Here is a 24908-nt window from a genome sequence, read left to right on the forward strand (position 1 = left end):
TTTGCTCTTTGGAGCCATCAACATTTTGTTTAATGCTTTATTTTTATTTCATTTTATGCTTTAAAATGTTTTATTTAATGCTTTAAAATGTTTTATTTAAAGCTTTTGGTGCCCTCCTGTGCTTTTGAGAGCAAGTTACAGCTGCACCTGTGCTGGGGTCATCCCTCAGGTATTTCACCTCTCCCCCTACCCCTCCTGAGCAATTAATGCTCCCACCCATAGGGGTTTGGCAGGACCTGGGACTTCTCCAGGACTGTCTCCAGCTCTGGCCATAAAGAGCAGATGGTCAATACCACCTTAGGGTGCCTTACTGTAGAGGTCCTCAGGCTGTCCTGCCATCTTACCAAGTGAGAAGATGCTCATCTCCAGATATCCCTAAGGACTTGTGCTCCTGTTTCTACCTGCTGGCCTTGACAGCTTTGACCATGTTCCTGACTCCCTGCCCTGAGAGTGGCCCTGAGGAGAAGGGTTTTTTTGCAGTCTTGGGTGGCCCTGTGGGTTTCTCCTCAGGAACAAGCCCCTCCTGTTCCTGACTGGCTTGAGCAGAAAGCCCTGAAAGTCAAGAAAGTGAAGAAAGTTCTTCTCCAAAAATGTTGGGCACATCCATGGTGCCCCCGTGCCCCCAGCTTCAGCTGTGCCGTGCAGTGGGGACTCCCCTGGCAAAACCCAGACCAGATGTCCTCAGGTTGGGATGTGATGGGAACGCCTGTCCCCCTGGCGCATCTTTCTTGGTCCAGGAGCTGGGAGGAAAGTGCTGGCAGATGTCCCAAGCCCCCCTGCCCCAGCAAGTAGGCTGAGCCCCAGCACTGGGCACTGCCTTCTCCAGGGGTCCCTGAAAGGTTTCTGGAGGTCCCAGGCATCAGTGGCTGGGCTGCCATTGCAGGTACAGTGACATGCATAAAAAGGGTAAGGAGAAACGCTTCCTAACTTTGACTCACAGCTGACACCTCCTGATCCCTCCCTCTGTCCTCAGGCTGGAGAAGTCTCCTCCTCACCCTTACCCTCCTGCCTTCTCTTCCTCCCACAGAAACGAAGGGGAAAGCAGTAAAAAAAAAAAAATCTTCAGCAACTCCTGCCTCCGGACCGTGGCCGTGCTCAGCTGCTGGGTTTTTCTTCCCTGCTTATTTCCTTGGATCCAGCTCGATGGTAATCTGAACCGAGAAACATGAGACTGCGAGACTTTCTGCTCACTCTGCTGCTCCCAGCCAGCTTCCTGTGGGGGGGCTCATGTGCTCAGCGCCCAGAAACCATCACCCAAGTCTCAAGTGCAGAAGGTAAGCCTGGAATGCTTTCCAGGGTGGTTTTCCTTCCCGGAATCAGCAGAGAAGCCTGGTTGCTGTTTCCCTCCGGGACAGATGCCTCTGCTGCAGACACACGGCAGATTTGTTGTTTGGTACGTTTGGGCTTGCTGAGGAGACCAGTGTAGGATTAGAGAGGATCTGTAGGAAGTACCCACTTTAATGTTTTTTGGCTCTTTTTCCTTGGTTCTGTCTGGTCAGGAGTTACCCGTAGCAGTGGGATGCAGGAGAGGGGGATAACAGTGTATACCAGTCCAGCTTTCTGAACTGTTTTGGACTGGATGCTGGCTCTTAAGGAAAGTTTATGTTATTGCTCTTTCTTCAAATTGTATTTTTGGCAGGACGTGTCAGAAAATTTTTACTTTCTTATTGCACTGATTGTTAAAATGGTTTCATTTTTTTGAGTGGTTCCGGCAGCTGCATGTTATTTGGTATAATAAGCAGTACAGGTCTTGCAAAGATATCCTTTGAATGGAAACAATGAGAAAGGAGGAGAAAGTATAGGAACATGTTAAACGCCACGAAATTGTGTTTTCTGAAAAAATGATCTTGCTTACTCTTGATGCCAAGGGGGTTAGGATGTGAAAACATTCCCCCTAGCCCTGATCCCTGGAGCCTGCTAGGAGGGAAATGGGGTGGGCAGTGCGGGAAGCCTGAGGTGGGGAGGTGATGCAGCAGGACTGCCGGCCAATTCCTTCCTCTCCACTTCTTCCCAGACTGCCCTGTGGACCTGTTCTTCGTCCTGGACACCTCAGAGAGCGTTGCCCTGAGGGTGAAGCCCTTTGGGGACCTGGTTACCCAAGTGAAAGATTTCACCAACCAGTTCATTGATAAGCTCACCCAGAGGTACATCCCCCGGGGGTTTATCCGCATTGCTTTGGGGATGGAACCTGCAGCCAGGTGGGATGCCGAGATCCCCCTGTGCGTCTGTCCACAGAAGGAAAGAAGGAAAGCAGGGATGCTGGGGAGGGGGATGGGAGCCTCTCCCCCCTCTCCCAGTCCTCAGCTGCTCAGTTTTTATCTCTGTCTCTGCTGACAGTAGCAGCGTGGCTTTAGCAGGGCTGCTTGCACCCACTCTCAGGAAAGACAGGAATTGCTGAAGTGGCTGACGTGGCAGCCCAACCCCACCACCTCCGGGTGGCTGTGTGGTTCTTGTGCAGTGCCGAAGCGATGTTGGTCCCTGTGCTCAGGCCCAGAACCACCCGGGTGCATGGGTAGCAGCAGGACACTTCTGGAGTTAAACTCAGCGCTCACAGGGTGAGCTGCAGTGCACACCCTCCTTTGCCACTGGTGCACCCCTTACCCATCCCATTCCCCAGCTCTTTATCTTCCTCCTCCCACCCACCTCTGCAGCCACCAACCCAGGTCAGACCCTGGCTTTCCCAAGGGAATGCCCAGGGATGCCCAGGAGCACCAAAGCTCCTGGATCTCAGAGGGGGTCCTTCTGGGCTTGACAGTAGGCAGGAGATCCATGGATGCACAGGAATACCACAAGTGCTGGAGGCACATGGGTCTTGCTGAGCTCCTCAGGGCAGCAGGAGATGTGTGCTGGTGCCCAGAGGGGCACTGTGGGGATGTCCCAGTGCTGGAAGGGCAATACCCTATCTCAGGAGGGTTAGGAGGGAGTTAGCAGTTCACCTGTCCATTGCCCAGGCAGAAGAGTTGTCCCACAAGGCTTTGAGTGACCAGGAGCTTTGTGCTTGGGAACAACCTGTCAGGCCTCCATCAGTGCAGCATCACTTTCCCCTGTGCAAGGCTCTGGGCTCAGTACTGCAGTGGGATGGAGGGAACAGCAGTGGACAAGGGTCAGGTGACTTTGGGACAGCCCCTGCTGGGCAGAGAGATGTGCAACACCACTCCTTTGGGACTGGCCCCTGCTTACTTAAAAAGAAATCACATCCCTTTGGGATTGGTCCCCATATCCCGAAAAGACCTTTTTCGGGGCAATGGCCAAAGCACAGGTGGTGCTTCTGCCCCAGGGAATCACAGGTGCTGGATGTGTCAGTGCACAGGACAGGGCTGCAAAACATGCACACTCATCCTTCCCCAAGTCAGAGCATCCTTCCAAGGGAGGCATCCCCCTCTGATTTTAACCATCTGGCAGTGGAAAACCTCTCTGAGACGTGTTTCAGTGGTTACCTGCCTTGCACACACACACACACACCTGGCTGTCTGGCTCAGCCCCTCTTGGCCAGCTCCAGCCCCTGACACTTCTTCCAGAAGCCTGTCTTGCCAAGCTGTTTGATCCCTGCACATGCCCACCCACTGCATCGCTTTGCCCTTCCACCCACAGGAGAAGCTACCCTGGGGTCCCACGGTGTGCTTTGCATGGGAAGCGTGGCTCAGCTTTGCAGAAGAGTGGGAAACCCTGGCAAATCCCCGTTATGCAGAGGATTTGCATTTTCTGTGCTGGCATAAGTGAAGCGAACTCTGTGTCCTGGTGCATCCGTGCAGGTACTACCGCTGCGACCGCAATCTGGTGTGGAACGCGGGAGCGCTGCACTACAGCGACGAGGTGGTGCTCATTAAGAGCCTCACGCCAATGCCCAGCGGGCAGAGCGAGCTGAAGAACCGGGTGTCATCTGTCAACTACATCGGGAAGGGCACCTACACCGACTGCGCCATAAAGCGCGGCATCGAGGAGCTGCTCATCGGGTCAGGCAGCGAGGCTGCAGCAGGCACAGCGGGGTGGGGCTGGTGGTGGAGGGTGGGAGCTTCTGTGCTGGGACATCCCCGTGCATTGTGCAGAGCTGTCCCCAGGCTGGGAAAAGAGATCACAGCGTGGGGACAGGGGTGGCAAGTTGCTCCGGCCTCGCTGAGATGAGGCACACCCTGACCACAGGCCGGGGCACTGTCTGGGGTGAGTGTCCCCAGGTGTCCAAAGCACTCCTCTCCAACTAAATCCTTTCAACGTTAAATCCTGTGTTTAAACCCTTCCAGTGGTTCCCATCACAAGGAGAATAAATACCTAATTGTCGTGACTGATGGACATCCCTTGGAAGGTTACAAGGAGCCCTGTGGAGGCCTGGATGATGCTGCCAATGAAGCCAAACTCCTGGGGATCAAAGTGTTCTCTGTTGCCATCTCTCCCAACCACTTGGTAGGGACCACACAGCAGGGATGCTCCCGGCCGGGGATCACCAGTGGGACCGCGGGACCCCTAGTGTGACAAAGGAGGGACACTCAGAGCCTGCACAGGTGCCCACAGGTCTCACTTTGCCCTCCCCACCTCCAGGACCAGCGGCTGAACATTATTGCCACAGATCACGCTTACCGCCGCAATTTCACTGCCACCAGCCTGAAGCCCACCCGGGAGATCGATGTGGAGGAGACCATCAACACCATTATCGACATGATTGTGAGCACTGCCCATCCCTTCCCCAGCCCGCCCCCTCCCCAGGCCCCCCTGTCCCTCTTAACCCCCTTCTCTTTGCTTTCTTTTCTTGCAGAAACTTAACACGGAGCAATCGGTGAGCATTCCCCTGCGACTGACCCTGTCCCCTGTGGGTGACCCATGGCTAGAGGGGCTTGGTGGCACAGCCCTGCCCTGCAGGCAACCCCTGTCAGCCTGGGAAGCCCTCCCCAAACAGGGTGCAGGCTGACCCTGCTGCTGCCACCTCCTCTAATGCTATTTCCTCCTTCCCCCTCTGCAGTGCTGCTCCTTCGAGTGCCAGGTGAGTCAGCCTTTTGAGAGCTCTGTGCCCTTCCCTCTTATCCCAGTGGTCCCAGGCTGTGCCTCAGGCTGGTCTAACCTACACCTCTCTCCTGCAGCCTCCCCGAGGGCCCCCTGGACCTCCTGGTGACCCTGGCCATGAGGTGAGGGACTGGTTGTGGCTGTGCTGTGGGACTGGGACAGTGGGATGGGATCACTGAGGATGCTCAGAGGCCTGGAATCATTATCATAGAACCAAGAAGGTTGGAAAAGGCCCCCAAGGTCACCTGCAAGGCATGGACATACACCATGCTCCCATATGGCCCACACCATCTGCTTCCTGTATCCATGGAGCATTTCTGCTCCCATGCTCCCTGCTCTTCTTTCAACAGGTCATCGTTCTGTTCCTGGGGATGATAAACTAACTGTGTTTCTCTCCTGTACTGCAGGGAGAACGAGGCAAGCCAGGTCTTCCCGGTCAGAAAGGAGAGGCTGGAGACCCAGTAAGTGAAGGACCAGCCATGGTGACTCTGCACAGGGACTGTTTTTTGGCTGCTTCTGGCCAGACTTCTCAGACACATCCTCACCAGCATCACTCTGTTTCCACGGGGTGTGCAGTCATGCATGCTGTGAAGTGGGGTGGCTCCCCCTCTTGCTACAAGGCTTCCTTGTTCCTCACCCAAAAATAGCCATCCCTCCTGCAGGACATGTCTCTGACTCATGTGTGCCAGCCCAGGGGTGGACTCTGGGCTCCCTCCTGTGTCCTCTGACACAACAAGCACAACAGTGTTACAGGGAAACCTTTGGTAAATAACCTGAGAGCATGAGGAAACTATTTCCCTTATCCTCCTCTTTTATTTTACTAGGCATACTTATTTTTGGGAGGCACATTTCTCCCACACACCTAAGCATGCAGTTACCCATCTTGTGTGCTCCCAAACTGGAAACCCCATGCCATGCATTTTTTTCTTCCCAAGGGTTTTCTGCCCTTCCCTCTCCTCCCAAATGATGTGTCCTCAAGCACCCGGTTTCCCTCACCTCCATGAAGAGCTGGAGATGGTGGAGGTGAAGGCAGGACCTCTTGGCCCTCCACAATCATCCCATGCTCCCAGACCAGGAAAACAAGGAGCAGAGTTATGGGAGAGGCTCCTGTGTGAGAGAATGGCAACTGGGCCCCATATCAAGAGTCTGGGGGGATGCTGTTCAATGGTGGTGACTGTATCTACCTCTGTAACATCATGTTTCTGTCCCCTAGGGCAGGCCGGGAGACATGGGACCTGTTGGCTACCAAGGAATGAAAGTACGTGGGGCTGCAGGCTCACAGAGGTGGTTCAGAGGTGGGCCACAGGCTTTGTGCTGCAACTGTTCTCATTCTCCCATTTTCCTTTCTCCTTACCTCTCTAGGGTGACAAGGGAAGCCGAGGAGAAAAGGTGAGGACAGCAGGGATGTTTGGGAGAGATCCCTATGTTCCCCATGAGTGGTTATCCTGCTCTGGCCCTGCAGCAGTGTGGTGTTGGGGTCTGCTGTATGTTGCCACATCCACCCCTCCTGCTGGCACTGCCTGAGCCAGGAGCAGGGATGCAGCAGGATCCAGTGGGATCCAGTGGTGCGCAGAGCAGTGGTAAATGCCTGCATTCTCAGACTGAGCTGGTTTGGGGACGGCACTGTGGTGGGGGGATGGATCTGCTCTGCATGAACATATGACACCTCTGTCCTTCCCTCTGCAGGGCTCAAGAGGAGCCAAAGGAGCCAAGGTAAGACTCTGCTTTTGCACCATTTTTCTCTGTTTGACATTTGGGAGGCATTGGGAATTTGGGAATCACTTCATGGTCCTGGTACTCTGTTGCAGGGTGAGAAAGGCAGGCGTGGAATCGATGGCATTGATGGCATGAAGGTAAATCTCTGCTCCGGGACACTTTGCTCGGCCTGAGCACTCTGGCTTTTGCCCATCCAAAACCATTGTGGGGTCTGGGGATGAAGCCTGTGGGGCAGTGGAGTTCCCTCCCTGCAGGGTCATCCATCTGCCAGCGAGGGAGGGGGCTGGAATGTCCCTTCAAGGAGTCTAGGATGATGGATGGGGTCTTCCTATGAGTGTCACTCATTGGGGACCCCTGATTTGGCTGCCTGATAGGGTGAAGCTGGATACCCTGGATTACCTGGCTGCAAAGGTTCACCTGGATTCGATGTAAGTACTCTGTGGGTGCCCCTGGCATGCAAGTGAACACTTCTTCCATGATGGTGTGTGGAAATAGGGAATTGCTTGGAAATGTGTGATGCTTATATCCCAGGTATGGCAGCTCAGGGCTGACCCTGGGGCAGTCTGCCTCATCCTTGCCTGCAAGGTGTCCTCAGTTGCCCTTGGGCTGCCTGACATTGCATTTTCTCAATTTCCCTGCTTTTTCCATGCTCCCGGGATGACATATTGGTGGTGGCACCAGTGTCACTGTAATCCAGCAGACCAAAACCACCTTTTCTGCCATTTTCCTCTGAGCTTCAGAAGTGTTTCAGCAATGTGGGTGCTGCATTGCTTGCACAGCTCCACAGTGGAGGAGTCCCTTCTGGCCATGTCCCTCCTGTCCATTGCAACCGGGAGCCACCCACCAGGCTGCTGGGATGCTCAGTCCATGCCCAGTTTCCTGCAGATGGTGTCACCAGTTCAGGTTCCAGTGACGCTGCTTTTAATTTCATCAGGGAGCTCAAGGCCCCCCTGGACCGAAGGGAGATCCTGGTGCTTTTGGACCCAAGGGAGCAAAAGTGAGTTGCTCGGCCCAGCTTCACACAGAGGAGGGATGCTGGGACCCCTCTCCTGCAGGAGGGATAGGTGGAAATTCCTTGCACAGAATCAGAATGGTTTGGATGGGAAGGGACCTTAAAGTCCACCTCATTCGACCCCCTGCCATGAGGAGTGGGACCTTCCACTAGACCAGGTTGCTCCAAGGCCTGTCCAACCTGGTCTCTTTACTAGAGGATGGCCCCCAGCACCCATAGTGTGACCACGCTTCAAGGGTGCCCACAAGCCTGGCACAAAGCATCCCTGAGCTATCAGGGGAGTGCTATGAAAAGGTGGCTTTCACTGGGAGTGCAGTAGGGAGGGATCTGTTGGGATGGGGAGACACCAAAACCCTGAAAGAGGCTTGGGGTGCACTGTGGCTCCTGACAGCTTCTGTGCTGTGGGAGCTGAAATCCACTGCTGGATACAGTCTTGATGGTGCCTTGTGTTCTTGTGAAGGGGGAGCCTGGGAATGACGGGAAGCCTGGCCGACAGGGGATTCCTGGCAACCCTGGAGAGAAGGTGGGTGAAGAAGCACTCTTGTGTGAACATCCTCTTGCTCTGTGTGAGAGGACCCCTGCTACAGCCTGGGCTTTGAAGCAGAGCTTGCCCAAAGCTCTTCAAGTGTGCAGGGCTTTAATCCAGAACCGTCTGACTTCTTGTTTGCATCCCCGTGTGTTGCAGGGAGCTCCTGGGAACCAGGGTGAGCCTGGACCAGCAGGAGAGACTGGTGACGAGGTGAGCTTTCTACCTGTGATGCCCCTGTGTGTGCTTGCAGGCCATCCCCACCCCCTGACCACCCCTCTTGTTTCTCCACAGGGTTCTCTAGGTGAGGATGGTCCTCCTGGAGAACGGGTAAGTGAGAGAGCCTCTGCTCAGGGCAGGGGTTGGTACCCTCTGGAAGAGGAGGAGGAAGCCTAGGAGTGAGCCAGCTCAGAGATGAGCAGTGAGGGAGGGGATCGCCTTGCTTGGGAGCAGGCCCTGATTTTGTGATGCCACCCTCTCTTTGCAGGGCAGCAATGGCGAGAGAGGACCCCCGGGCTCGCCAGGTGACCGTGGGCTGAGAGGACAGCCGGTAACTGCACCCGCAGGGGAGCCTTCCACATCTGCTTGCAAAGAGGGGTGATGCTTGGAAGTCAGGGGCTGGGAATAGGTGTCCGGTGGCTAATTCCGACAGCCTGTGGGCTAGCAGGCAAGCTTAGTGCCTTGCCCTGCCAGTTTGGGAGGGATCTGCTGTTGCCCCTTTATGCTGGCAGGTAATCATCTAACAGCCAAAATCCAGAGGAGAGCATGCCCAGCAAGCCAAGAGCAAGTAAACAGCTGTTAATTCCTCCCTCACAACTGGAAAACTAGTGAATAAAGAGGAAAGAGTCAAGGTGTCCTACACTGGGTGCTCAGGGGCTGCATGAGCTACCACTGGCTTGGGCAGGAGGGCACAAGCAGCAGCAGGGCAGCATGAGTGGATATGGATGGAAGGGGGAGCACTCTTCCCTCCCTTTTTGAGTAGGAGTCACTAGGAAAGTATGTTTCCAGCCTGTTGGGGTGAGTCATGAAGCATGAGCGTGGGAGGGACAGGCAGGAACCCTCAGCAGGCCAGGACAAACATGTGGCAAGCTACAGCCATGCCACGCATTACAGGGAGGGGCAGGGGGTGCTCTGTGCCGGGTGGGGGTGGTGGGAGCCAGGGCATTCCACAGCAGCATCCCATAATCCCATCCACCATTGCACCGCTCCTTTCCTGTCCCTGCAGCAAAGACAGCCAGGACGCAGCACCAGCTCGGAGCGGGGCAAAGGTCTGCCCTGGGGAGGGGGCAGCTCTGGCAGGGGGCTTCTGGCAGCCTCCCCCTTCCTGCTTGCAGCTTGGGGAGCGTCAGCGCTGCTGCATGGGGTGTGCGGGGCAGATGTGCGGGAGATGAAGGCACGCCAGTGTCCTGCAGTTAAATTGTTCAGCAGATGATGGGCTGCTTCCTTCCAGCTTTGAGTCCAAGCACGAGGCTGTGTAACCTTGCCAAAAACGTCTCAGGGCCATTTGGAAGTTGGGTTTTATATTTGCTGTTTGGCTTATGTGTCTGGATGCTTCTAGGTTGCAAACAACAGCTTTAGGTCACCAACCTCTCAACCGCTTCCCTCAAATTCCCCTCTCCTCTCCCTCCCCAGCTTGCTCGTTGCTGGCCACGGGTCTGGATGGGGAAGGTGCTGCAGAGACAGCCTAGGTTTGGCAGTCACATTGCCCCTGTTGGGATGCAGCTCTGCTGGATTTGTGGAAGGCTATTCAGTGAAAGGGAACTGAGCCATGTCCATGGGGTATTTCCTTCTACTGGAATTGTTGGGGTGGCAAACCACTGAGACTCAGGTTTTCTGCACCCTACTGGCCAGTCAGTTCTCTGCAAACAGCCCTGGCTCAGGCTTCTGAGTGTTAGCAAAGGAGAGGGGAGAACATCAGCAGTCAGAAGTGAGGGTGTCTCTTCATCTGTAGCTTGTTCCCATGGAAATCCCCTTAGCTCCATAGGGATGGTAGGCTGGAGGAAGAGGAAGGATGCAGCTATCTTGGAAGTGGTGCTCCTCTCTATGCAGACTGCCCAGGCTATGAGCTGCTCTAGAAGACCAGCCATGGGTCCAGTGTGGCTAGTTTGGGTCCAGGGCCAGCTCAGTGTATCTGCAGAAGATCAATCTCTCCACACTTTTGCTTTTTTGGCACAAAATGGGCAGAAAAATGTCCCCTAGATGCAAGTTTCACAAGGCCTTCCTCTTAGGGCTCTCTTCTTGGATTCAGTGTGGCCACACTAGTCTATCTTTATCTTCCTCCATCTCTGGCAGCTCCCTACTCAATTCCTGAATCAGCTTCAAATCCTTGCTTGTTTGAATGACTGCATTTCCATCTGACTGTGGGTGGTGCACCCCTGCTCCCTTTGCACCCACACCTGCTCTTCTGTGTATGTTTTCAGGGAGAACCCGGACCACCTGGTGACCAAGGGCGGGAAGGACCCCTCGGTCCACCTGGTGACCAGGTAAGAGCTTGGTTTAACCTTCTGGATCTCAGATGGAAGTGGCTGGGATGTCAGGGAGAGGGGGATGGAAGATTTAACTGATGCCATAGCATCTTGGGGCAACTTCTCAGCATCTTCCAGACCAGGAAGCAAAGCTGGTGAAGAAGATCAGGGATTTCTATGAGAACCAAGGATATGAACAGGGACAAAAAAAATGCAAACTTGGCTGCTGGGCTGTGGGCAGAACAACCTGCACACCATTTCCCAATCCCATGGAAACAGATGTCAACACATCTGACAGAACTGGAAACTGGCAAGTGCAAGCTGCAGCCACACACAAAATGTTCATGCCTGGGGCCAGAAACTGCTTAATTCAGTCGGGGTGTCAGTCAGACATCTTGTGTCAGTGAGGCTATCCTGACATGTCCCCAGGGGTGTCCCTGACACCCTTGGCATCCTACAGAGACAGCCTCTCCCAAAGCCAGTGTTCCTCAAGTCTGCTGACTGCAAGGTGTGATCCTCCTGCTCTGGGCTCTGCCTGTGCCTAGTGAGCCTCAAGGAATAGATCTCAGACTGCACAGGCTTGCTAGAGAGCAGGGTGGGCCACCTCCAGCCTGAGGAAGGCTTCTGTCCCCTGCACACTTGAAGGCTCCTTCTTCCCTGCTGATAACTCGAGGTCTGGAGGTGTTGCTGGGTCAGTCCTTCATGGTCATGGCACTGATTGCAATGGCCAACAGGATCTTTGCACCTGAGCAAGCACACTTTGACATCATCCGTGGACTGGGCTCTGTAGGACAACTCCCCTTCTACCCACACCTTCAGAGTTTTGATAGATCCCAAGATAGAGGAATGTATTAAGATAAACACTCCCACACTGGCAGAGCAGGACTCCCACAAGAGGTGAAGCATGGAGGCCAGCATGCAGACAAATGTGAGACAGCTTTTAAACTCCCTTCTGCTTGGCCGAGTGTTGGAGAGACCTTGGATCCGGAGTGCAGGACATGAAGGAGGGGCTGTTGCATTCATGTTGTCTCCAGCATGGCTGACCCCCATGTCAGACCTTCACTGTGCAGAGAGTCTGGCAGTATCCAGCTTGCTCAGGTGTCCTTTTGGGATGTGGCCCTGGTGGGAAAACAACTCTTCAGATGTGTGTATGTAATGGTCCACTGATCAGTGCTGCAGGCTGGTGCCAGCAAAAGAGACTGGGGCTGGAGCTGCTCTCTGTGTGGTAGAAGCACCTTCCAGGTTCAAGGCAGGAGAAAGACCACGTAGAAGACAAAAAATTGATGCAAGTGTGGTGGGGAGCCAGGCTGGGACAGATCCTGCTTCCAGACAGCCTTTCCTGTTGTGGAGGAAGAGGAGAAAAAATGGTCTCTCCTGCAGACCACTAGTTTTCCTTCGCCACCACTGAACTTGAGTCAACCCCTATCAGAGAGGGAAGCATTACAAAAGTAGCTCAGTGCCTCCCCAGGCCAGAGGCTGCCCCAGTGTTCCCACCACTACAGAGAGATTTGAAAAGCAGTTGAAAAGTGAGGATGATTTTTCCATGAGCTGAGAAAGAATGCTTGTGTTTGGCCAAACTAAAAAGAAATGTGTAATTAGGTTTGGGTAAGAGTGGGACCTTGGCAAACACAAGTATATTTTATCTGCAAGCTCTGGATCTTGGAGTGTGTTTCTCTTGGCAAGGGGGAAGTGCTCCTGCTAACCTGTGGCTCTCTTTCATCCTGAAAGAGATGCAAGAGAGTTTGTATCTGAGAGAAGCTAAAGGCCAGCACACTCTTTCCCTGAGCCTCATGGGACGGGTTTGGTGGCCCTTCTCTATTCCATGATGGCCATGCGTTCTGTTGGGTCCTTGTTGCACCCAGAGAAGTAGTGGACAAGATTTACTCACCCAAAATCCTGCGTCATCCATCATAAACTCCTCCAAGGCCATGAGGGATTCACGCTGTATGGCTGCAGTGAGGATGAGAGTGGCCAGTGTGAGCCAAGGGTGCTGTGGCTCCAGCCTTGGCTGGTGTGAAGGATCGCAAGTTCCTGTCCTTCCTTCCAAGATTTCTCTCTTCTGGGCTTTTGTGCAGAAATAACGTCACATGCCTTGAAGCAGTTCAGTGGTCTGCACTGGGCTATTTTAAGTTTTCTGCACCCACGAGGATACCTTTCCTTGGAAGAAAGGTGTGTATGGCATCTATGGATGTTCAGCACCAGGTCTCTGCATCCCTCTGTCCTCTCCAATGCTTGGGGACTGGCTGCACACTCAGCTCCACACAAAATGCTGCCTGAATATTTGATGTGATGCCAGAGCTTCACTACCCACTCACTGTCCACCATCATACCCCACCTCCTGGAAAGCAAACCCTGCAAAGGGCTGTGGGCACTGAGCAGAAGGTGGAGGGGTTCCCTTTGGCATCTGTGGAGCTCTCAGAGAAAAGAACCCTCCTCCTGCCTCTTCTCCTGTCTCATGGTGTCTCTGGCCAATCCTGCAGCTGGTGGAGCAAGCAGCCACTGCCCAGGTGGTATGTGGCAGCATGACAGTTTTGGTCTGTTCTAGCACATACTGCCAGGGCTCTGCAGCCTCTTGAGAACAGAAACTCCCCAGAGCCACCCTGGCTGTGACCCAGACTTGTCCAAGCTATATGGTACATGAAAGTTTGTGTCACCTTCAGGTGATGTGCTTGCACCAAGGACCATCCTTCAGGGACACCTGTGTCATGGTTGATGAGGTGCCACTGTGCCACGCAGCTGTGCTTGATGCTGGAAAGCATCAGCCCATCCTCCCTAGTCCTCTTCCCACCAGGTACTTTGTTACTAGGGTGAGCCCTGAAGGAGAGGGGTGGTTTTGGGGGCCTCAGCTGCCACTAAAAGCACATGATGTGTGGCCCATACCTGCCGTGTCACACCTTAGCCAAGAAAGCTTTTGAGTTTGGTTCATTCTCAGCAGGGATCTACCTCCCATGTGGTTTCACAGAGAAAATGGCCTTAAGGGAGGAAGGAGGAAAAGGACAAGCCAGGCACGGCTCCTGAAGAACCTCCCTATCAGTATTCACCCTCCTCTATAGGTCCATTCTGGGGCTGTCCAAGGTGGAGCTAACTTGGCAATGGGCACCTCTGCCCATCAAATCACAAAACAAAGGAGCCAGCCCTTCAGGGCAGGAGCGGCAGCAAGAAAAAGCACCTTTGAGAGAACTTTCTGTGTTTCCCTAGGGTGAGCCCGGACCCTCAGGACCCAAAGGCTACAGGGGAGATGATGGCCCCCCCGGCAGTGAGGTCAGTGCTGCTTCATCATTGCTTCTTCTGCAGGGAGGGGATGTAGGGATGAGCAGCAGGTGCTGCCCATTAGGGCTTTCCCCAAATCCCATGGATACTGGAGCGCTATTGGACCTATTGGTACAGGCTCCAGTACTGGCTTCCTGGCAGACACATCCAGGTGTTTCCATGGGTCCTTAAGACCACAGCTGCCTTTTCCCCTACCACCCACAGGTCATTTCTTGGAGAGGTTATAGCTACACCACAAACCACAGAGCTTCCCATCACAGGAGCTGGGGAAGATGCTGTCTGGGGACAACCCCCTGAATCTGCCAGAAGGTTTGATCCCCAGGAAGGGGAGCAAATGGAAGCCAAGCACAGCCGTTGGCTTTCATAGAAATACTAGAACATTTGATCCTAGTTTGAATCCTAGTTTGGGTTGGGAGAGACCTTAAAGTTCATCCTGTTCCTACCCCTGCCATGGGCAGGGACACCTTCCACTATCCCAGGTTGCTTCAAGCCCCATCCAACCTGACCTGGAACACCTCCAGGAATGGAACAGCCACAGCCTTTCTGGGCAACCTTCTGGGCCTCCCCAGTCTCTGAGTAAAGAACTTCTGACATTTTGTCTAAATCTTCAGGTTGCTCTTGTATAAGCAAAACACCTCCACAGTAGGCTTGTGTTGGTAGCTAGTTGCCTCAGAAGTCATTGTCTTCTCAGCTCAGATGGTATTGTGCAATGCTTGATTTCTTCTGCCCCTTTCAGGGCCCAAAGGGATTGCCTGGAGCACCTGGGCTGCCTGGGGACCCTGGGCTGATGGGAGAAAGGGTGAGTGGTTCTGCTGGGGAGATAACATCGTCCAAGAACATCAGCATCCTGCTGCCATGCTACTTGAGGGGTCTGCATTTCTTTATCTCATCTGTGCTTGCCTTCCTTTCCAGGGGGAGGATGGTCCTCCTGGGAATGGCACAACTGGATTCACAGGTGCCCCAGTAAGTTTTTGTGCTGCCTTGAAACTGTAATACCATTATGTCTACTTGTCCAGCATAACACACTTCCTTTTCTCCATCCTCAGGGGCAGCCAGGAGACAGAGGCGACCCTGGTATTAACGTAAGTGTGCTGCTTCCTCAGCCACACAGGATTTACCCTTGGTGGTGGTTTGGCACTTGGAACATATCCATCAACTTCATGTTGGAATGGGCTCCCTGAAGCAACCTGCATCTCCAAAATCCTCAAAACCTCTGCTCACCTCTCCCTGCAGTGGATGCTTCCAGTGGAAGCATGCTGCTGTGGCTGTAACACCCAAGGGCAGCAGCTTGCACTGGGTGCTCTCTGAAGCAGTTCCAGAGCCAGAGTTTGGGGTTGGGAGTGTCACCCAGGGGAGCTGGGTAATGCTATGCCAAGGGATTGATTTAGTGTTGGGTCAGTGGTTGAATTCAGTCTTAGAGGTTTTTTCCAACCTAAACGATTCCATGATTGTGCAGCAGTGAAAGGCACCAAAGAAGTTCTTGTCATCAAGAGCACTGAAATCTGGTGCTGGAGGGCTATGTGCTGCTCTCTACCCCTGTCCCAAGCCAGGGGTCACCACATGCCAGCACCAACTTCACCATGCTAGCAACAGCTAGTCACCCAGCAGCCACATCCATACTGTTTTTCAGGGAACAAAAGGCTATGTCGGACCTAAAGGTGATGAAGGGGAAGCTGGCGACCCTGGCGATGATGTGAGTAACCATGCTGTATCCTCTTTTCCTCTGAGCACAGTGCAGGAGCCTTGGGCAATGATGAGCCAGAGCCCATCAGACTTTGTAAATCTTCAATCTTTTGCCTTTGAGCAGTGACTGATGGATAGCAATGGGAGCTCCCTCCAGGTGTTCATTTTGTGTCCGACAGCTGGTAAACCTCCACATTTATTAAGCTGAGGTGGGCATCACCTCTGTAAGGCTTTGTATGCTTCCAGGTGGCACTGATGATGATGGCACTGGTGATCTGAGCTTTATCACTGCCCCATGGAGGGAGATTTCCCAGTGTCCCTTCCAAGACCTCATTTAATTTGGTACAGCAACCTCAGATAATACTTTAGTGGTGAAGCAGGGCTCATCAGACATCTGGAGGGAAAGGTGATATGTAGGAATCCATAAAATCAGAGGGTTTTGGGAAAGCTGCAAAAGTCAGGCCTCAGACACAGCAGAACTGTGATTAGAGCTAAGCAGTAGCCATAAGATTTATCAGCAAAAAAGTTATAAAAGAAGTAGAAAGTAAGGACAAATAAAACAATGGTCTGTGTATTAATGCTTGGCTAGAATAAGTCCCTAAGCTACAGAGACGTATATCTAGCGAGATATTAGGAAGTTCTAAGCTTAATAATGGAGCTATGTGTGTTGTATTTTAAGATTTACAAGTATGTATTGTATTTGAAATAAGCAGGCATTGTTTTAGCCAAAGGTACATGTGCTAATCGTGGTTGGATAAACCCATTGTCAATATGCTTTTCCTTTGTGTGATTGGTCCAAAAGATTTGAAAGTGAGTTGAAACACTGAGTGCATTGTCTGCTGCCTGGGATGTGAGCTGCTGGCATCTTCCCATTGTCATAACCGTGTAATGAGACTGATGCTGGAAAATAAACAGCTCAAGACACATTCCACAACAGTCCCATCCCATCTGTGATTTGTGCATAGACCCCTGGCCAGCAATAGTGCTACCCCCTGACACACACAGAGTTATGAGTTTTGGTTTTGTTTTCATTCCAGAACCTGACCCCTGGACCCAGTGGCATCAAAGGAGCAAAGGGCCACAGGGGACGTGAAGGTCCCCCAGTAAGTAAGGACTCTGGCAGGGTTGACCCCGGTGGCATGCATTCCACCATCCCTCCATCCCTCCATCTCTCCATCCATCCCTCCATCCCTTCATGTTCTGGGTGATCTGGGAGCAACACCAAGCCATGCACACATTGTGTGTGCTCACTGCCTTCCCACCTGGGTGTACATGGCACATGTGGAAGCGAATATCCTCCTTCCACCTCCGTGCAGCAGCCGGGAATCCTGCAAACAAGCAGATATTCCTTCTCCAAGCCCCGTTCAGGGGCCAGCAACTGGGAAGCCAAGAGGTTTTTCACAACTCTGCATTGTTTAGCAAGGTATCATTAGAGTACGCCACAGATAGGACTGACTGCTCCTGTAACTCCTCTGTGCTTCTGTTTGACAGGGACCACCAGGACCCATGGGGCCTCCAGGACCAGATGTGAGTGGGACAGGATTGAGGTGCTGCTTGCTGGCCTGCTCTGTGCATTGCTTTTGCTGTTAATCAAACATTTCTTTTCCTCTATTTTCAGGAATGTGAAATCTTGGACATCATCATGAAGATGTGTTGTGAGTATCCCTATACCTCTCCTCCCACCCTGCTCAGCGCCTTGCTAAGCAAGAGGCAGCTGACTTTTCCCTGTCCCCAGGCAGCAGAATGCCATCCATGGGCATCTCTCCCCTTTCATGAGCCACAATTAAGTCCTCTTGATCCACGGACCTCCAATTCCATCTGTAGAGTAGTTCATACAACTGTGTCTCACCTGTGTGTGGCATAGACTAGTTTGTCTGTGGTTCTATACAGGGAAAACATGAGCAAAGTTGTGTAAAATCCTTGAGTGGCCATTTTGCAATGTTTTTTTTTTCTAAATGTCATGTTCTAATATTCACCCCTGGGAAGGCGGGGGTGCTGGTTTGGGGTGTCCTGCCATGGGGAGAAGCAGCATATATGTCCTACAGAGGACTTCTGGCTCATGGCCAGTATTGAAGTGCTGGAAGGACACAGGGTACTTGGGGAACTGACTTTGAGCACTATACTCTGGCGATTTACTTAGCTTTTCGTTTTGTTTAAATAAGAATGCACCAGCATGTGCAGACACAGAGCTCTGTGTGTGTGTGGTGCTCCAGGTCAGGGCATCATAATCTGAAATAGGAAAGAATCTGGGTATTTCAAATGGGTGAGAAACCTCCATGAGCTTGGATTGTCCAGGCCAGGTGTCTGTGGGTTTGCAGAGACACAAACTTGCAGTCTGCATTAGGGTGTGAAAAACCCTTTTGTCAAGCATTTTAATGTTGTCTCTTTCTCTCCCTTTTCCTCTAGCTTGCTGCGGTGAGTGTTACTTGGCAAAGTTGCTCTGCAAACATTTGCTGGTCCTTCTCCTTCCTTGCACCCCTCCCATTCCCTGCTCCTTGCCTTCTGCTATGGAGATGTAGTGAGAGCCTGTGAGAGAGAACCAGGCATGAGCCAGGCAAGGGAGGGCAGGAAGCAATCTCTGAGAGTGCTACACGGATTAGAGGCTGATGTGGCTGAGTTCTGCAACTGGAAAATGGTTGTCAAGATGCTGTGTGCCAGCAGGGTGGATTTTGTCCACCCATTTTACAGTTGGGATGTCTGTTCTGGGTACACTGTGGATGTAGCTCTGTCCTCTTCCTTCCAAATCTTGTGCTGGTCAGCAGAGGAATGTGCTGGGCTTTATTTCTTGATGCTGCCCTGATAAGTTGGGTTTGCAGCCCAAAAGCTTGAAGAGCACATTATGTTCTTCAGCTATGAGAAAGAGGGGAGCAAACTGAGTCAGCCTCCTCCAGCCCACCAGTGCCACCTCTGTCCTGCTGGGCTGGGTGAATGGAAGAAATGAAAAGGCTTATGAGGAAGGTTATGGAGTAATTACTGGGTGGTTTAAAGGATACTCACAGCCTGAAAATGCCACATGTCTCATTAGGGAGCAAATGCACATGGAAAAATTTGTAAACTGGCTCTCAAGTCTCCTCTGCAGCTATTTTCCTGCATTGTTTCACACCGTGCTTTGGGGCATAGGCACCCAGCTGGGCAGGGCTGCAGCAGGCATCAGCTACTTCCTTTAGAAATGCTTCCCTGCAAACATGTCCCTCCGCTCCTGTGCCTTGCTCCAGAGTGCACCTGTGGTCCTGTCGACCTCCTGTTTGTGTTGGACAGCTCGGAGAGCATCGGCCTGCAGAACTTCCAGATTGCCAAGGACTTCATCATCAAAGTCATTGACCGCCTGAGCAAGGATGAGCGGGTCAAGGTGAGATTTCCACTGAGTGCTGTGAAATCTTTGTGTGCACTCGCTTATTTTTCACTGCAAGCAGGAAAATGGGGAGATGACCCTGCTCCAAAAGGCCTCCACCAGGCTTGGCTTCAAGCTGGTGGTGGATCATCCCAAATTCATAAAGTGATGGAGATTAGACAGCAGATCATTGTCCCAAAATAGACATTTCACTTTTTTTAAGCAGAGATTCTGTTTCCTCCATGTCCCAGAGCAGATGGTGCATCGTGCATTCAATCAGCTTTATCAGTGTCTCAGTGTCTCCTTGTTTTGATGAACATTTTGGTTGTCTGGAGTGTGTTGGAAGTTTCTGATGTCCAGCTTCCACGCTTGGATTTAGGTCACTAGTTAAGCACTCTACTAAAAATTACTCTTTCAGCCCAAACCCAGCACTACTGTCCCCATAGTGAGTCTTTTAGTCTGAAAAGGAACACAAATGCTTGTTCTCCTTCCTAGCTCCTCTCTGGTAACTTGCTGTATGTTTTATTTATCTATTATTTATTTTATTTATATATTTATTTATCTGTGATTTGAAGGGCTGTTGGGAATCCAGACTTTCCTGAAGGTATAACCAGACACACTTAAAGTGCATAATCTGCTGTTGAAAACTAGCGTAGTGGGCATACATGGGGCTTTTTGGATGGCAGAGAGCCAGTAATAAGCAGAAAAGGTAGAGCTGGGTAGCAAAACCACCATGTTAGAAGAACACCAGGAGTCTTGAAAACATATATTCTCATAGAACCATAGAATCCCCTGAGCTGGAAGGGATCCAAGGATTGAGTGCAGCTCCTGACTCTGCACACAGGACAATCCCAAGAATTCTACCATGTGCCTGAGAGCCCAGTGGCTGCTGTTGAGACTAGTGAGCTGTGAGATCTAGGTTTGGGTCTCCTTTTCACTTACTGTCTCACCAAATTGGTCCCAATGTGCATCCACTCCTGGTGGGGCTCTGCCTGCCCAGAATAAGGCAGGAGAGAAACATCAGAACCTGCCATGAAGGCATTCAGGAGAAACCATCAACAGGATTCTGAATCTCTGGTTCCCCTGAAGTATCTGCCCCTAACTGGTTTCTGTTCTGTCCCACAGTTTGACGCTGGGGAGTCCCGTGTGGGCGTTGTGCAGTACAGCCATGACAACACGCAGGAGCTGGTGGCCATGGGGGATGCCAACATTGACAACATTGGAGCGCTCAAGCAGTGAGTCTGTGGGGTATGGCCCAGGGGAGCCTACACACCCCCCATCCTCCATATCCAGGACAGCAGCTCCTGCAGCTGCAGTGATCTAGATGTCCTTTAGTAGAAGGTGGTGGCTGGTGGCATCGTAAGTGGTGCTAAGGCTAAATGAAGGAGCTTGCCAGTTTCCCACCCAAATCCCCATGCAGGGATGTCCGCTTGGTCACAAGCCTTGTTCTTGCTCCTCCAGTACCCACGGGCAGGGCTGGCAGGCTCACTGGTGTCTGTCCCTTCAGGGCAGTCAAGAACCTGCAGTGGATCGCTGGGGGCACCTACACTGGGGAGGCCCTGCAGTTCACCAAGGACAACCTGCTGCGGAGGTTCACGTCCGACAAGCGCGTGGCCATCGTCATCACAGACGGGCGCTCCGACACCCTGCGGGACCCCACCCCGCTCAACTCCCTGTGCGACGTCACCCCGGTAAGGGCACGGGGGACCTGCCCTGCGGCAGCTGTGCGGCACAGTGCAGGCTCCCTGGGTGTCTCCATGTCCTTGCTACACAAGGCTAGGGCAGGAGACACAGGTGTCACTAGAAGCACTTTCGCAAATTGGCAGACATAACACAGCTATGGATGCATTGGATGATGAATGCATCCAGTGATGGACTCGAACTTCCCCGCAGGTGGTTTCCCTTGGGATCGGTGACATTTTCCGAAACCCTCCAAATCCAGATCACCTGAATGACATTGCTTGTTTAAGCAGACCAACCAGGCCGGGACTGTCCATTCAAAGGGACAACTATGCCGAGCTCCTGGACGACACCTTCCTGCAGAACATCACCTCGTACATCTGCCAAGGTGGATGAAAGGCGGTGGCTAGAGGCAATGGGAAAGTTGGCGAGGGATGCAGGATGCCTCCCTTGTGTCCCCCAAGTCGTGCTCTTAAGCAGGGACAGGGGTATCTCATGTCTCAGAATACTTCGTGGCCAGGTCCCCATCCTCACCTGCTGCTGGACCTGTCTGTCCACACCATTTTTTCATGCATGTTTATAGCCTTTGCACAGGTGGCAAAGGTGGGTAGTTTCACCTTCTGCAGGTGAATGTCCGTCACTTCTGTGGCTCTATGGGACAAGTGGTTTTCCTGGGCCAGCTGGTGACATTAATATTTCTTATATTCTTAACAGAGAAAAAATGTCCTGACTACACCTGTCCAAGTAAGTATTGACTCCTCGTGCCATGCTGTGAGAGACTGTGGGTGGTGTGATGGGAGAAGTGGGAGCTTTTGTTTGTGGGGATGCATGGCTTGGGCACCTCTTGCAATGGGGATGCTCCTGGTCTGGAGAGGTGAGCAAGATCTGTCAGACACTCTCAAGGGTCTCTCTCACACACACACCAGCCCAAAGCAGCTGGGGAAAAGCATAGCTGGTTGTTTCTCTGGCATCTGAAACCTAGAGAGGAGGCTGTGAAAGATCACGACCCTGCCAGGTTTTAGCAACTGACCTCATTACCTGCTTCCACTATCTAGTGGTGGAAGCATGAGCAAAATCAGTTCAGTGGCAGGGATATTAGAGAAAGGTGCTTGAAAAGTAAGAACAGGGAGGGTTTTAATGGAGTACACCTCCAATTCAGAAGCATAATCAGTCCTCAGCATTTCCATGGGAAGAAGGGAAGTGAGGAGGATGAAGTGGTTCCCCAGATACACAAGGAGAGTCACTGTGTTTAAACAAGCCACTAGATTATCTCAGCCAAATAAACATCTACAACCTATCCTAAACCAAATAAAATAAGGAATGAACGGGTGAAAGGACAAGTATAGGACAGCATTGGGGCAGGGGAAAGAAAGCTAGCATGAGTGGAAATTTCCTGAGTCTGACAAGGCAGGAAGCTTGTGAGACAGTAACTTCATCGGTTTTCCATGGAAGTGCCAAAGTGTAACAACCCGTGGACCTTTCCCCTTGCAGTCACCTTCACCGGGCCAGCGGACATCACACTGCTGGTGGACAGCTCCACCAGTGTGGGGAGCAAGAACTTTGAGACCACCAAGAAGTTCGTGAAGCAGCTGTCAGGGCGGTTCCTAGAGGCCAGCAAGCCCACCGACGAATCTGTGCGCATCTCAGTGGTGCAGTACAGCGGCCGGAACCAGCAGAAAGTGGAAGCTCAGTTCCAGTACAACTACACAGTCATTGCCAAGGCCATTGACAACATGGAGTTCATGAATGATGCCACGGACGTGAACTCTGCTCTGCAGTTCATCACAGAGCTGTACCGGCGCTCTGCCCGCGCCACAGCCAAGAAGAGGGTGCTGGTGTTTTCTGATGGACACTCCCAAGGGATCACTGCCAGGGCCATTGAGAGGGCTGTGCAGGACGCACAGAAGGCAGGCATTGAGATCTACGTGCTGGCAGTGGGAAGCCAAGCCAATGAGCCCAACATCCGTGTCCTGGTCACAGGGAAGAGCGCAGATTATGATGTGGCTTACGGGGAGCGGCACCTTATCCGTGTGCCTGACTACACCTCTCTGCTGCGTGGTGTCTTCTACCAAACTGTGTCCAGGAAGATAGCTGTTGACTGAGTATCTGGGTGGGTTTCTGCCAAGGCCATAGCTGCTTCTGTCTCACCTAAAAAGGAAAATGAACAAAGCAAAAAAAAAAAATGTTAACAGTATTCTTGACCAACCTGAGGAATTTACATCTATGCAGACAACCATAGTGACACAGCCTGGCTGTATATAGTCCCCTCCCTTCTCTCTCTGCTTGATCATCTGTGTCTCTACTCTGTTAGTCTCAAATTCCCTCACTGTCCATGACTGCCCTCCCTCCCCATAACAGGAAAACACAAGCACACCTAGCAATAGGCCATCAGAACACAAATACCAACCTCATCTCACTGTGTTTTTGACAAAAATCAAGATGAGGGCTTTTGTACCACTAAGATCTAGCCTGGTCTCTTAAGGTTGATTATGCTCTTTTTAGGTACCTTTTTTTTCATTTTTCATTTCCTTCTCTCTTTTGCACATCAGTTGCGCACTTGCCCAGCTCATCATGATCCTATCCTATTGCTGTGCTTCAAGTGAAATATTCACACTTCAGCAAGCTTTGAGAGGGGATCGTTGTCACATCTGGCGAGTTTGGTTTGTATCTCCCATGACTGGGGAGAAGAGAGGGCTGGACTGCACTACCCAAGCTGTGTGCAAGCATCTCTGGCCTCCAGAGCCAGGGGATGGGACAATCACTTCCCAAGGCTGGGGTAGAGGTGGGTGGTTGAGCATCCCTCAAACTGATGCTCCCATTCAGGACAGAAAGGCTGGACACCAACCAAAGAAAAAATGGGCAGCAGCCTTTGGGGAGGGGCAGAAACCCTTAAAAGAAGCTACATAACTGCGCTCCTTCACTTACTGATCTCACGGTCCTACAGTGAAACCAGGAACCTCATGAATAACCTGATAACTTGCTTTATGGTTCAAGCTCCATTCTGGAAAATCTCTCTGAGCCCAGTTGGTGGGATTTTTTTTTAATTTTTAATTTTTTTTTAATTTTAAAAGAGCCAAGCTGACCTATTCCCAGCGATGTCTCTTGGAGTACTGTTTCTACAGGACCACCTAGGAGTTAGGCACCTGGGCCCTAGGGAAACCCACTAACTGCACTATATATTTAATTAAGGCCTCATCCTCAGCCTAGAGAAGTCAAGTGAAAGGCTACCATCATCTCCCAGGGTCTTTGACTCACACTCTAAGATATATTGACAAAGGTGCTATCACTTATGTGGGTGATGTGGGCTGTGGTGCTTACTTACACAGTTGTTTCTGGGACCACAGTGAAAATGGGGTTTGGCTGGGCGAGATTTTATTTCAGAGCTTCTACTGGTGCTCTTGCTATGAATTCATGCACTTCGGAGAAACCAACAGCGACTGCCAGGTATCGGCACCCCAAACTCTTTACCTTGTATCCAGTTAGTTTTATTTTATGCCTGTGTTTTACTAAAATTGTCCACTTTGGAAATTTGTCAAATAAATTGTTTTTGACAGTCTCTTTGGGTGTTTGTCTGACTTGATTTTCTCCCTCCCAGATCTTGATTTTACATCCTAAGAGATCTCTAAAAGGTCCTTGAGGGCCCCACACCTCTGTGTCCCGGGGCTTGTTACAGCTTTTCACTGTGGATTCCTGTAAAGAGACTTGTTCCCCAGGCAGTGGGGACATTCAACAGGACATTGTCTCATGTCCTCCTCTTAGCCATGCTGCCTCCATCTCTGTGCAGATGCTTGTTGGGCTCCCTGGAGCATGGGGACACCTCACTCACAGCTGGAAAGTCTGAGGGGTGGCTCTGCGGGTGGCAGCTGTTTGTGTCAGATCTCCTGCTCTCCCCTCCACAGAAAGGCAGGAAAATATGCCTTCATAATTGCTCTAAGAAAGGCAGGTTTTGTTACAGCTCAAGAAGTTCCTATTAATGGCTTGCCACAGTCCTTGGCATGAGTCAGGCATGGAGGAACATGACAGGGACAAGCCCTTAGGCTACGCAGTTGTGGCTAGGGATGCCCAGCATGTGGCATGGGCCGCTGCCAGCAAAAAGGGGTGGGAAAATGGGATTTCTGCCCACCCCCCGATGTGTGTTCCTGCTCACATCCCACCTGGGCCATATCCAATTGAGGGATGCAAAAGGCACCTGGGGAAAGATCTCCCTGTCTTTGGGCTGGCTTACTGCTTTTT

At 52.0% G+C, this 24908-nt stretch overlaps 1 protein-coding gene across 1 annotated transcript; it reads left to right on the forward strand.

Annotated features, from left to right (window-relative positions):
• The first annotated feature begins 936 nt into the window (after nt 1-936).
• COL6A1 (collagen type VI alpha 1 chain) lies at nt 937-24231 on the forward strand. The gene is made up of 35 exons (XM_021547269.3): nt 937-1274; nt 2015-2144; nt 3753-3953; nt 4239-4398; nt 4534-4656; nt 4748-4768; nt 4952-4972; nt 5070-5114; nt 5400-5453; nt 6206-6250; nt 6355-6381; nt 6679-6705; nt 6801-6845; nt 7083-7136; nt 7643-7705; nt 8181-8243; nt 8406-8459; nt 8541-8576; nt 8734-8796; nt 10667-10729; nt 13910-13972; nt 14718-14780; nt 14894-14944; nt 15028-15063; nt 15612-15674; nt 16702-16767; nt 17156-17191; nt 17283-17319; nt 18071-18079; nt 18880-19013; nt 20121-20230; nt 20503-20686; nt 20889-21063; nt 21390-21419; nt 22167-24231. Exons 1-35 carry the CDS (start codon nt 1166-1168, stop codon nt 22775-22777), a joined length of 3072 nt encoding a protein of 1023 aa, XP_021402944.1. The 5' UTR covers nt 937-1165; the 3' UTR covers nt 22778-24231.
• The last annotated feature ends 677 nt before the right edge of the window (nt 24232-24908 follow it).

This window comes from Lonchura striata, chromosome 7 (genome assembly GCF_050655825.1).
Source record: "Lonchura striata isolate lonStrDom1 chromosome 7, ASM5065582v1, whole genome shotgun sequence".
Lineage (NCBI taxonomy): Eukaryota > Metazoa > Chordata > Aves > Passeriformes > Estrildidae > Lonchura > Lonchura striata.

What these genes read in the sequence shown, in the direction of transcription:
- COL6A1 (XM_021547269.3), top strand. Translation starts at nt 1,166, where the DNA reads ATGAGACTGCGAGACTTTCTGCTCACTCTGCTGCTCCCAGCCAGCTTC. An exon ending in CCAAGTCTCAAGTGCAGAAG is followed by an intron (nt 1,275 to 2,014) that starts GTAAGCCTGGAA and finishes ACTTCTTCCCAG; the next exon opens with ACTGCCCTGTGGACCTGTTC. An exon ending in CCATCTCTCCCAACCACTTG is followed by an intron (nt 4,399 to 4,533) that starts GTAGGGACCACA and finishes CCCCACCTCCAG; the next exon opens with GACCAGCGGCTGAACATTAT.